Source organism: Canis lupus, chromosome 31 (assembly GCF_048164855.1).
Source record: "Canis lupus baileyi chromosome 31, mCanLup2.hap1, whole genome shotgun sequence".
Lineage (NCBI taxonomy): Eukaryota > Metazoa > Chordata > Mammalia > Carnivora > Canidae > Canis > Canis lupus.
This window is the reverse complement of record NC_132868.1, coordinates 19,224,182-19,236,398: the sequence shown is the minus strand read 5'-3', so window position 1 is coordinate 19,236,398 and position 12,217 is coordinate 19,224,182. Positions and strand designations below refer to the sequence as shown.

The 12,217-nt window shown below is 35.2% G+C and overlaps 1 protein-coding gene across 4 annotated transcripts in view; it reads right to left on the bottom strand.

The window, feature by feature from the left end:
• The window catches only part of VPS8 (VPS8 subunit of CORVET complex), a 257,257-nt gene that overhangs the window by 222,916 nt on the left and 22,124 nt on the right, over positions 1-12,217 (bottom strand). For all 4 annotated transcript variants that reach the window (XM_072807706.1, XM_072807710.1, XM_072807707.1 and 1 more), the window contains exons 5-7: positions 9,510-9,603; positions 5,711-5,743; positions 4,705-4,759 (exon numbers count right to left, since the gene is read on the bottom strand). In XM_072807706.1, the coding sequence (XP_072663807.1) occupies positions 4,705-4,759; positions 5,711-5,743; positions 9,510-9,603 (182 nt within the window). The remainder of the gene's footprint in view (positions 1-4,704; positions 4,760-5,710; positions 5,744-9,509; positions 9,604-12,217) is intronic.

Genomic DNA, 12,217 nt, shown 5'->3' with positions numbered 1-12,217 from the left:
CTTCAAGAGAATTTCTGCTCTTTCCATATACCAAAATTGACCCAATCCTCTATTTCTTCATCTTTAATTTGTTTTAACAAGTTCCCAAAGAGCTTCAAAGAAGGAAATAACTAGATCCTAGAAGAAATCAAATTTAATCGTGTATATAGAGCTCTCTTATTGCCAGCATTCATCATTTTTCAATACTACTCTTTTCTTACTCTTTGTAAATATTAAAATATTCTTTGAAAAAAAATATTCTGAGAGACCAAAAGAAGAGGTATTAGAAAAAAAATTTCATTAATGATCATAAAAACAGTAGAAGCACTTTACCTGACCTCCACCTAACAGACACAAAGAATTAAATCCTCATCCCCTCACTGACAGAAGCCCAGGACACAGTGAATTCCCATTGCTAACTGGCTATTATCTTATAATTAGTTAGCTGCCTGTGTTCATTTCGAAACCTGCTCATGCCACCATAATGTTACTGGACTTTAAAAACTTAACCAATAGGTAAACTGATAAAACAGAGTGAAAAAGAAAGAACTATTGTTTCCATGAAAACTAAATGAATGTTAATGAAAAAGCTGATAAAGGTGTTTCTTGAAAACCTGTCATGAAATAAGATGTGGACAAGATAACTGTCAAAGATTGAAGAGTTGTTTTGTAAAAATCTACAATTTTGTACACCTCAATTGATTCATAGGTGCCTAGGCTTCTACTACCTCTTTTTCTTTTAATTAAAAGTGCAAATTTTATGTAACTCATTGTTGATGCAGTTTATTACAAAAGAAAAGAGCTTCTGACCTCCAACTGGCAGATAACAAACTCAAAGAAAAGGCTTGGCACTGTATCATAGTATTAAGGAGAAAATGAATATTTGTATATTTTCAGTCAAAATAAAACACTGAAAGTATGCATAGACATAATTTTTAATAATTCCCTGCTTTAACCAGTTTCAATTAGCTGGTTTTTTTTCAGTAAGCATTTCATAAGAAGGCATCAACTGTAACTGACAGTTTCTCTTTCAACACTAAAAAGGTCAAAAGAAAAGCAGTCACTCATGCAAACCAAAATTACTATACCTTTTCCTTTGAATCCATGGAGAAAGATCAAAAGAAAGAGAAAAGCAAGAAATCAGTTCAAAAGTTCAGAGAAAAGACAGGTAAAATTTCAAAAGTCTAAGTGACAACCTTTAGTTATCTCTGGGAATGATACTAAATGTGATTAACAAATTTATGATTACATTCAGGTATTGATTATGAGAAAGAGAAAATGCGTAATATCCAAATCATAGCACAGTAAGTAAATCCAAGTCCAGGAAGTTTGATAGAAATACAACAGCTTCAAAAAGATAATCTATTAAAGTATACTAGCAACCTCCAAAAATAGGAAACTAAGGGCCTTGGAATAGAGACGCATCTTTACAACTATTTGAATTTTTGAGATCCTGTATATAGGAAAGAACCAAGATATATAATAAATATCACATACCTATAGTCCATTAAAAGAGGCAACATACATCACCTTTAAGAAGTTTACATTGATCACTATTTGAATGACCCAGGCCCCTATTCCAATAAAGAATCTAATGTCACTTAAAACAAGTATAACTCTTCCTGCTACTCTTTTCCTATGATCAACAAAGATATTTAAATGAGATCAGATTTAACCCAGACTTCTAGACACTTCACAGTATCATTACTCTGCTATTTATTACTGCCATTCAAGCAAATTTTAATCCATTTGTTAAAACTCACTGTCCAAATAACCAGATTTCCACAAAAATATTGAGTAAAAGTTACTAATTGCATGATTAAAAACTCAAAGCATAACCAGGATATTATTATTTTTTTTCTCAAAATGTTCACTTTGGCATATTTCCTTTTCCATGAGATTGTAGAGAAAGGTTACCATTTAATCATATCTACAACAAAACAGTTGATATCTAAAAAAATTAAGAAGCAGGCCCAAGGAAATTAAGAAGACAGTAGCAAGACAATGTACTCTTCTCAATTGTTTTTTGTTTGTTTGTTTGCTTGCTTATTTTTTTATTCATGAGAAACACAGAGGGAGAGAGAGAGAGAGAGAGGCAGAGACACAGGCAGAGGGAGAAGCAGGCTCCATGCAGGGAGCCTGACATGGGACTCGATCTCGGGTCTCCAGGATCAGGCCCTGGGCTGAAGGCGGCACTAAACCACTGAGCCACTGGGGCTGCCCTCAATTGGTTTTATTTTAAATAATTCATTTAATTTGTGGCAGTGGGTTTGATTATAAACAGACATGTATCCCTATAACCTTGTGGTAAGGAAGGGATGTTAAAGAGGATGGAGCTGAGGAAAAGTGAACACTGGCAACTGGGAACAACAACAACAAAATCAACATGCATTCTGCTGACAGATAAACATATACATTATACTTGACTCTGGCTCATCTTAGTTCTTCTATTCTTCATCCATCTTGGAATCTGCCTCCTTTTCTCTCAGGAGAGAATTATTGAGAATGGTGAAAATGCACTGATCTAGGATTCAGTGTTTCTTGATTCTGAACTTGGCTCTGTCTCTCTTAATCTCTCTGGTTCTCAACCACTTCATATATAAAATAAGAAGACTAAACTATAAGTCCTTTTAGGATCCTTTCCCTAAATCCTTTCACTCGAACACCAATTATGCCTGCATAGGAAAATAAGCATTCTTGGGGCACCTGGGTGCTCAGTCGGTTAAGCGTCTGCCTTTGGCTCAGGTCACGATCCCAGAGGCCTGGGATCAAGCCCTGTATCAGGCTCCCTGATTGGCAGAGAGTCTGCTTTTCCCTTTCTCTCTCCCTCTGCCTCTTCCCCTGCTCATGCTTGCTCTCTCAAATAAATAAAATCTTAAAAAAAAAAAAAAAAAAAAGAATTATTCTTACACCTGATAGGAGAGCAGGCTGGTAAAACTTTCTAAAAGCAATTAAGTTATGTCAATAAGTGTTTAAAATATTCCTAAATTAATTAGGTTATGAAACCTGGAAAAACATGTAAATAAAATGTTCATACCTGGACTTTAAGCAATTCCACCTTTAAGAATTTGTTCTATGGAAGTAATCATGTGCACAAAAATGCATTTACAAAAGATGTTCATTGCTATACTGTTTGTTTAGAAACAACCTAAATGTCTTAGTATAGGAAATGGTTAAGTAAATTATGATGAATTCATTTAAAGGAATACTATGTAGCCATGAAAAAGGATGTTATAGATGAATATATAACTGCATGCAAAGATGTTGATTATGATGAAAAAGCAGATTACAAATTAACATGATTCCACCCATGATTCCATGGGTGTGTGCATACACACATGTACAAAAAAAGATTAGAGGGCCATACAGAAATGTTAGGGATTATTCCTGAGTGGTAGAGTTTGTTATTTTGTATCTTCAACCCATTGTTCATCTAAACTTCCTACTATGAACACATATCAATTAGGAAATAAGGAAAAAATTATTATTCAAAGAATCAATTCTAAAGTTCTCTGAAGAGAATTATTTTTGTGTTCCTTCATTCCACCTTCAAACAACAAAATTCTATTACTTAAATCAATCACCTCTGAAAAGAATAGGTGTTAAAATCACATGATAATTAGGATTTTTAGGATATTTATAAATAGGAATTCAAACCATTCAAACACAGGGGAAAACAACCACTCATATGATAAATAATGATGCAAGGCTAACACAGATCAAATTGTAGTACTGTTATTAAAGTATTCCCAGGTAATCATTATACAATATCCTGTAGATTCCTTACTAAAATACAAGTGTTACTGGGAATCCCATTTAAGAGAGATGCAGAAGACTGAAGATGCAGAAGAGAACATTAAAAATGATAGAAAAGGGCAGCCCAGGTGGCTCAGCGATTTAGTGCTGCCTTCAGCCCAGGGCCTGATCCTGGAGACCCAGGATCAAGTCCCACGACAGGCTCCCTGCATGGAGCCTGCTTCTCCCTCTGCCTGTGTCTCTGCCTCTCTCTCTGTGTGTCTCTCATAAATAAATAAAATCTTTTTTAAAATAGAAAAATATTATCTCATAGTTTTTATTTTATTTCATAGTTTTTAAATAAAATTTTAAAAACCCAGAAGATGTTCTGCTGATAGTACTGAATTCAAAAGCAAAGCAAAGAGTAATAAAACTAGGGTTATTTAGTCTCATGCAGGGAATAAAGAAAACACTGAAGACTATCTCTACTATATAAATAAACGTTAAGTTCTCAACTAACAAAAGAATGTGATTATAAGTGAGAAATTTTTCAGATTAGAGATTTACAATGTAAATGATAAAGAAGTTACTGCAGTTTGAGCTAAGAAAAATTACTGAAAAAGCCTGTGAATCTCTTTTCCTGAAAATATTTTAGAATACTTGCTAGGATAGGATTTAGAATAAAAAATCACCACTACCACAAACTGAGGCAGACAAGAGAACAACCCAAGGTCCCTTTCAACTTTATATTCTCTCTGTCTAGGTCTGTAGAGTCAAAATTCAAAAGATATAACTTATACATTCATAAAGAAGAAAATAAACTTGTAATGAGCTACAAAATAAGCTTGGGTCAAGTAATTTTAACAGTAGAACTAGATTTTTCTGTTTTTTTTTTTCACAAGAAAATTAAGTTTACAATTCAACTATTAAAAGATATAAAGGTCAAAAGGATACTTAATATCTACAGTAAGGAAAGTACTTAAAATTTACCAAATATTAAAGCCAATCCATGAGATGTACCCACAGCTATCAGACTGGACACTGCCTGAGAACAAAAGGGAAGATTACATTTTGAGATAGTATGTCAAGAATCTTGAAACAATCCGAGTTGAATTTGTTAGTCTTCTCTCCTCTAGGCACCAGATGACATACCAACTATTATAAATAAGGAGAATTTCAACTAGGAGGTAAGACGGGAAATGAAACTCAGGACATTTTATTTCTGGGAATCCCTCTAAATTTACTCCAAGGGTAACAATATCAAAATATCATATGTTCAACATTATAGGCAAAAACACACCACTTAGCTTCCTCTAAAGCAATTTAAAAAAAATTTTTTTTTCAGGGATCCAGACAAAGTAAAAGGCACTTATGCTACCCAACCAAGAGCCAGCTATGAGGTGTGGGTAAGGGGTGAGAAAGCCTTCAGTTTATTCACAGGAGCCAAAAGGCACCAGAAATATTCAAAATTCAGCCCACTTCCTCACCAATTGACTAACTAATAAGAAAGCTACAGAAGGCAGCTGGAAGTATTCAAGAAAAGAGGGCACTAGTGTGCTTTCAAATATCCCCCAGTTCTCTATAATCGCGCCACAGATTTACTATTTGGCAGGCTTGGCAAGGGAGTTCAGAACTATTAAATGTACTATTTACCACAAAGTGATTTCACCAAATGCTGTTTTCCACTCCCTTATAACCAAAGGGAGGCCAAATCACAGAAGGAGCAAATTTACTTGGGCACATATAAATAAACCTGGAAAAGGCTAATCATTATTCCATTATATGCTTCTCAAACAAAAGCCTGAAGAATAACAACACACCAGAAAGAAAGAGAACATTCAATATGGAAAATTTTTAAACCTGATTACTGGCAGTAAATGACTTATGAATTTATTATCATAATAATTTATGCAATAACTTTGAACATTAGAAGAATATATCTAAGAAAATCCAATCAAAGAGAAAGCTTACCTTTAAAGGATTAAAGTATACTTACAATTGCTGTAGGCAAGCCAGCATCCACTTTGTCCTAAGTGAAATTAAAAGAGCATTTGAAATGATATTCTCATTTTTAAACAGAAAATGATATAAGCCCCTCTCTTTGCATATACTTTGATCCAAATCAATTCAGACAAGAGGTGGAACCTTCATTTTTGCCCCCAACTAAGAGAAACCACAAAAGTTGCACATAACAACAAAATATAAAGAGCATAAGAGTGGGTCATTTTATTTTACTAACTGTAACAAATGCTTTAGGAAAGGTACTAATTATAAATGAAAACACAAAGGAAAAGAGGGAAGAAGTCCCACTTTCAATAATGTGAATAAACTCTGTTACGATAGCAGTACATAAAGATTTTTAAAAAGGGAAACATGGTAAAGATATTTTTCCTCTAAGCTTCCTATCAAGCAGATTATACAATAATCCCTCAATAAAACCCAAGCAGGGTGTATTCAGTCGGTCCTCAAGCACAAGAAAATAAAAAATTAAGTCCACAGAGTAACTGTATGACCTCGGGAAAGTCACCTAACTCTCTGGGTATTAGTCTCCTCATCTATTAAAGGAAACAGCAACTACCTCAATGAATTGTTTTAAGGATCAAATTAAATGTAAAGTATCATATAATTGTAAAGGTACCTATTTGATGTTTCTATAGCTTTAAATAAGGGCTTACAACAATTAGCACTGTAGCAGCAATAAGCTTTCATATACATATATTACACTATTGGATTCTCAAACTGCAAGAGACAGATAAAACATGTATTATTCTGATTTTCCAGATTAAGAAAATAAGTTTTAAAGAGCTTAACTGACTTGCCCAAGATTATTCAAGTAGTAGTCAAACTATGTCTCAAACTCAGAGCTTCAGTTCCTAGGCCAGCCTCTTTGATATCATTTCTACATTTCTGTCTGTCCCTGTCAATGTGGTGAATTAATTGTTAGAATCTCTAGGAAGACAGAATCTGTTTTATACAACTTTATAGAGCTTCCTGGGAACTAATTAAAAAACTTATTCCAGAGCATGGGAATATAAGGAAGAACAATCACAAAGCTGCTATGTTCAATGTTCTAGATAGTAAGATATCCCCAACCTTGTTTGGATATGTGTGTGTAAAGTATGCAACATGCTTGACAATTAAGATGCATGCAAATAAACATCTGATAAATGATTGCTTTGTGTCCAGATAGAGAAAAAGAATGAGAGAGCAATGAAGAACATAAAGTATAGTTCAAATGGAACCTGAATAATGAAATCAGAAGTCAGCTTACTTTAAAACTAAGAAAACAAACAAGCAAAAATAAAAATAGAAATAAATAAAAGCAAAAAAAACCAAAAACAAAAACAAACAGATGTGGAAAGCACTTTAGAGATTACAGAATCTTAGTACTGGTGTTGCAACATCATAGAGCAGTGATTCTCAAAAGCCAGGCTACGTTAAAATAATCTGAGATACCTATTAAAATGCAGATCCCTGGGACGCCCGGATGGCTCAGTGGTTAGACATCTGCCTTTGGCTCAGGGCGTGATCCTGGGATCCGGGATCAAGTCCTGCATCAGGTGTCCTGCATGGAGTCTGCTTCTCCCTCTATGTGTCTGTCTCTCTCTCCCTCATGAGTAAATAAATAAATCTTTAAAACTAAATAAATAAATAAATAAATAAAATACAGATCCCCATGCTACCCTACTAAAGATGCCAATTCAGTATGTCTGGGGTGGTGCCCAGGAATTTGCACTTTAATCAGCATGTCAGGAGATTCTTACACATTGGACACATTTCAGAAAAAAACTGCTAAAGTGTCTCTACTATCTTAGATGATCATAAAAGTAATAAATACTTTTTAAAATTAATTTTAAGTAATTTAAAATATAGTCATCTATCACAGTACTTTCATTTGCCATTGAGTTGTGAATGAAGTTCACAACCCCAAAAGTTTCATCTCTCCTAAGTGTTCTCCATGCATGGACACTACAAAGCCGTGATGAACAAGGCCCCATGCCACCCTAGGAACATCACTATCCACATGGCTGAAGGCATTACTGAACATTTATTCAGGAGATACCCCAAAATATAACTAGCTTTGCATGTTAATAAACCAACCATCATAGAAAAGCATACAATTTAAATTGAGCTGGTAATCCAAAATTAGAAAGGCAGAGTATGAGCACTGTCACAGGAAAAGCAGTTTTCATTTTAACAGACCAAAGGAGCTCAGCCATAGCAATGAAATAAGAATAGAATGCAAACACTCTGGGATTTATTAGAATTTTTCCCTCCTCTTCAAGAGGGAGAAGAAACCCTTTTAAATAACAGATTTATCTAATCAATGTTCAGTGTCTGAGTTTTAGTTCAGTCTCCATTATTCAAAATATTTTTAAAACTGCACAGGTGGGTCAAATGACTGTTCTGGTTCATCTTGATCTTGAAAGGAATGAATTTCATCACCTACATAAGGATTAAATTCAGAAAACGTCATGGAAATGTAATCCTCAACAGGTGGTTCCCATTCTAGCAAATCTGAGTTACTCTCCACCTAAAAGAGGAAGGACAATTGCCCAGGTTCCCTCCATTGCTTGACTATCTATTTAAATTGACTCCATGATATATGAGCTGGGTCAGGGTATACCAATTGCCCACAGAGAACACTTTCTTTCTTTTTGCTTTTTTTGTTGGTTTGGTTTGGTATGCTTTCTACAACAAGAGCTTTCTCTGAGAAATCTGACAATTGCAATGCAGTAATGATGTCATGATACCACTCCTATATAAATCTCTTACCCTTCTGAAAAATCAAAACTTTGTCCAAACTGAGTTTGCAAAATACCAATTAAACTCCATGAAAACATTAAAAAAGTCAAAGTCCCTGGGATATGAAAATGTCATCATTGTCATCATGATCATCACTATTACTATATATAAGATTAACACAATAAATTCACAATAATTCACAATAACTAAATAAATTATTTAGTTAATAAAACTAAAATTGAAAAAGACCACAAAATATTATATGCTTTGAGGTCAAAGGAAAATTTGATAACCCATACCAGAATCAGCATCTATTGTCTTAGTGATCTATTAAATATTTTTGCATCAACCCAGTGCTCCAAAAAATTTTCAAGACCAGAGATACTCTGTTCCAGCCATTATACACTGGCTATACTCACCAATACCACCTCCGTTTCACAATAAAACAGCACTACAGCTGGAGCCAGAAACCCCAATTTTGAGTAATTGTTCTGCTATCTCCTAACCCAATGATGTAAGACAAGTTAATATATTACCTCTCTGAGCCTCTCTTCTCATTTGTAAAACAGGATATGGCTTTCCTTACTTTCAAAGTTGTAAAAGTAAATAAAATAAGGGACATGAAAAGAGTTTTGTGAATTACAAGAAAATCACTCAGTTGTAAAAAGATTCTGATCAATCATTTCTCCATATGAAAAGACTAAAAAAACAAGCACTCTAACTCAACCAAATACACAAGATGGCAACTAAACTGAAAAGGAATTTAAAGAAAGGGCAGATAGTGTTCCTTTTAGGCTTGCTGCCATATTTCATTTAGGCACACCAGAGACTCTGAGCAGACCTTTATTTCATGGCTGCACTAATTTCTACGTCAAGATGTGTAGCCATGTCTTATGAGTCAAAAACAATCACACAAAACCCATGAAAGCCAGATTCTATTTTTTTTAAGCCTCGGGGCCAAGAGAAGTGCTGTGCTTTGTTTTATGCTCATTCCTACTTCATTATGCCATTGCAGGTTACAAAGCTGGGGAAGAGAACAAAATACTTACAGCTGCAGACACTATCTGGGCAGAAATTCCCTTCAAAAGTGAATGTCGCATAACTGACCCATGGAGTGAAAAAGAATCAGGTAATTTCTTCTTCCTAAAAAGGGGCGGGAATGTTTAAGAACATAAGAAATTTTTTTTTGAAAAAGCAGAGTTTCAAAGCTTTAAAAGACCAAAGAACACATAAAAATAAGAAATGCAGAAAACAACACTGAATGTAATGTTAGCTCTGTTTGCAAAGAGGTACAAAGAGTCTAACAGTCCTACAGTAAGATGCCATCCTAAACCCATCTTGAGCCTCAGAGAAGCACAAGCAAGAAAGTGTATAAAGCCACCATTCCTTTTTCAACAATTCAAACTGTTCCTTGACCACCTCTTGAGGCAAGAGGTTCCAATAACCAAAGGTTGCCTATCCTGCCCTACATGTCTACATTACCTCTACCCACCTTTTACCCTTGCCTATCTTTCTTGCCCTCACATCTTTAACTGCTCTCTCTCATTCTTCCACCAAGCACCTCAAATTCCCCACCCATTATTCTTACTCTGCTGTGCCTAACAGCTCCTTTCACTTACCCAACTCATCATCATACACAAAATGATTTTTAATTTTTTACCAAACACTGAGCACCTCCTCTATGTGACTAAAGTATGGGCTCTGGGGAGACAAAAATAAGAAAGTCAAGGTTCCTAGTTTCAAGGACCTCACAGCCTAGCTAGAGGGACTAAAAAGTAACTTACTCTTAGAAGCTAAATGTTAGAAAAGAACAAAGGATAAAGCACTAGAAATAAAGAGGAGTTTAATCCTATTCATAAGGGGGATAAGGGACAGCTATAGAAAAAAAGAGGTCTGATCTGGCCTTGATGGATAACTAGGAGTCTGGCAGGCAACAAAAAGAGCACAAACAGAAATATGAAGATGTAGGGATGCCTGGGTGGCAGAGTGGTTGAGCCTTGGTCTGCCTTTGGCTCAGGTCATAGCCCCAGAGTCCCGGGATCAAGTCCTGCATCTGGTTCCCCACAGGGAGCCTGCTTCTCCCTCTGCCTGTGTCTCTGCCTCTCTCTCTGTGTCTCTCATAAATAAATAAAATCTTAAAAAATATATTTAAAAGAAAAGAAATCTGAAGATGTAAATGTGCACAGGGTGGGGGAAAGGGGAGATCCAAGTACACAAAAAGCATGAACCAGAAGAATGGGAGTGGGTGCTAAGAGATTAGGTCAAAATGGTAAGTAGGGTCCAGACAGACGCTATGCAAGAGTTCTGACATTAAGTAAGGCAAAAAAAAAAAAAAAAAAAAAACATATGTTTTGAGTACAGTTGACACACATCAGTTTCAGGTGTACAATTTACACATTGTTATGTTCACTACAAGTGTAGCTACCAGCTATCCTGTTATATCACTATTACAGTATCACTGATTGTATTCCTAATGCTGTGCCTCTTATTCCCGTGACTTATTCATTAAAAGTCATCATAACTTTGAAGCAGGTGGAGATGAGATGCTCAAAATCATTTAAGTTAACATAGTTCCATATAAATTTTAGATTTTCTATTTTTGTGAGAAGTTCCATTGGGATTTTGATGGAGACTGCATTGAATCTACAGATGGTTTTGGGGAACATGGACATTTTAATAATAGTAATCCATGAACATGGGATATTTTTCCATTTATTTGTGTCCTCAATTTCTTTCATCAATGTCTTATAATTTTCTTTTTTTTTTTTTTTTTAAAGATTTTATTTATTTATTCATGATAGTCACAGAGAGAGAGAGAGAGAGAGGCAGAGACACAGGCAGAGGGAGAAGCAGGCTCCATGCACCGGGAGCCCGACGTGGGATTCGATCCTGGGTCTCCAGGATCGCGCCCTAGGCCAAAGGCAGGCGCCAAACCGCTGCGCCACCCAGGGATCCCATTGTCTTATAATTTTCATGCACAGCTCTTTCACTTCCTGGGCTAAACTTATTCCTAGGTACTTTATCATTTTTGGTGCTACTATAAATTGAATTATTCCTTCTTCAGATATTTCATTGTTAGTGTTTAGAAACACAACTGACTCCACTTAGCCAAAGCAATCTTCAAGAAAGAAGAATAAAGCTAGAGGCATCACAATTCCTGATTTCAAACTCTATTACAAAGGTGTAATCAAAACAGTATGATGCTGGCATAAAAACAGACAGAGAGACCAATGGACCATAATTGAGAGCCCAGAAATAAACAGTTGTATACAGTCAACTAAAATTTGACAATGAAACCAAAAACACTCAATGGAGAAAGAACACAGTATCCAATAAATGGTGTTGGGAAAACTGCATAATTACATGCAGAAAAAACTGTACCCTTATACCACTCACAAAAATTATATGGATTAAATGGATTAAAGACTTAACTATAAGACCTAACCCATAAAACTCCTAGAAGAAAACATAGGGAAAAAGTTCCTTGACATTGGTTGTGGCAATGGATTTTTTGTCTATGTAACCCAAAGCACAATCAACAAAATCAAGTATAAGTAAGACTATATCAAACTAAAAAACTTTTGCACAGCAAAAGAAAATCAACAAAATGAAAAGACAACCTATGGGATAGTAGAAAATATTTGTAAAAGGTTTATCTGATAAGGGGTTAATATCCCAAAAAGCCCAGTCATCCTCCCTTATCTGCAGTTTCACTTTCCATGGTTTCAGTTACTTGTGGTCAACCACAGTCCAGAAA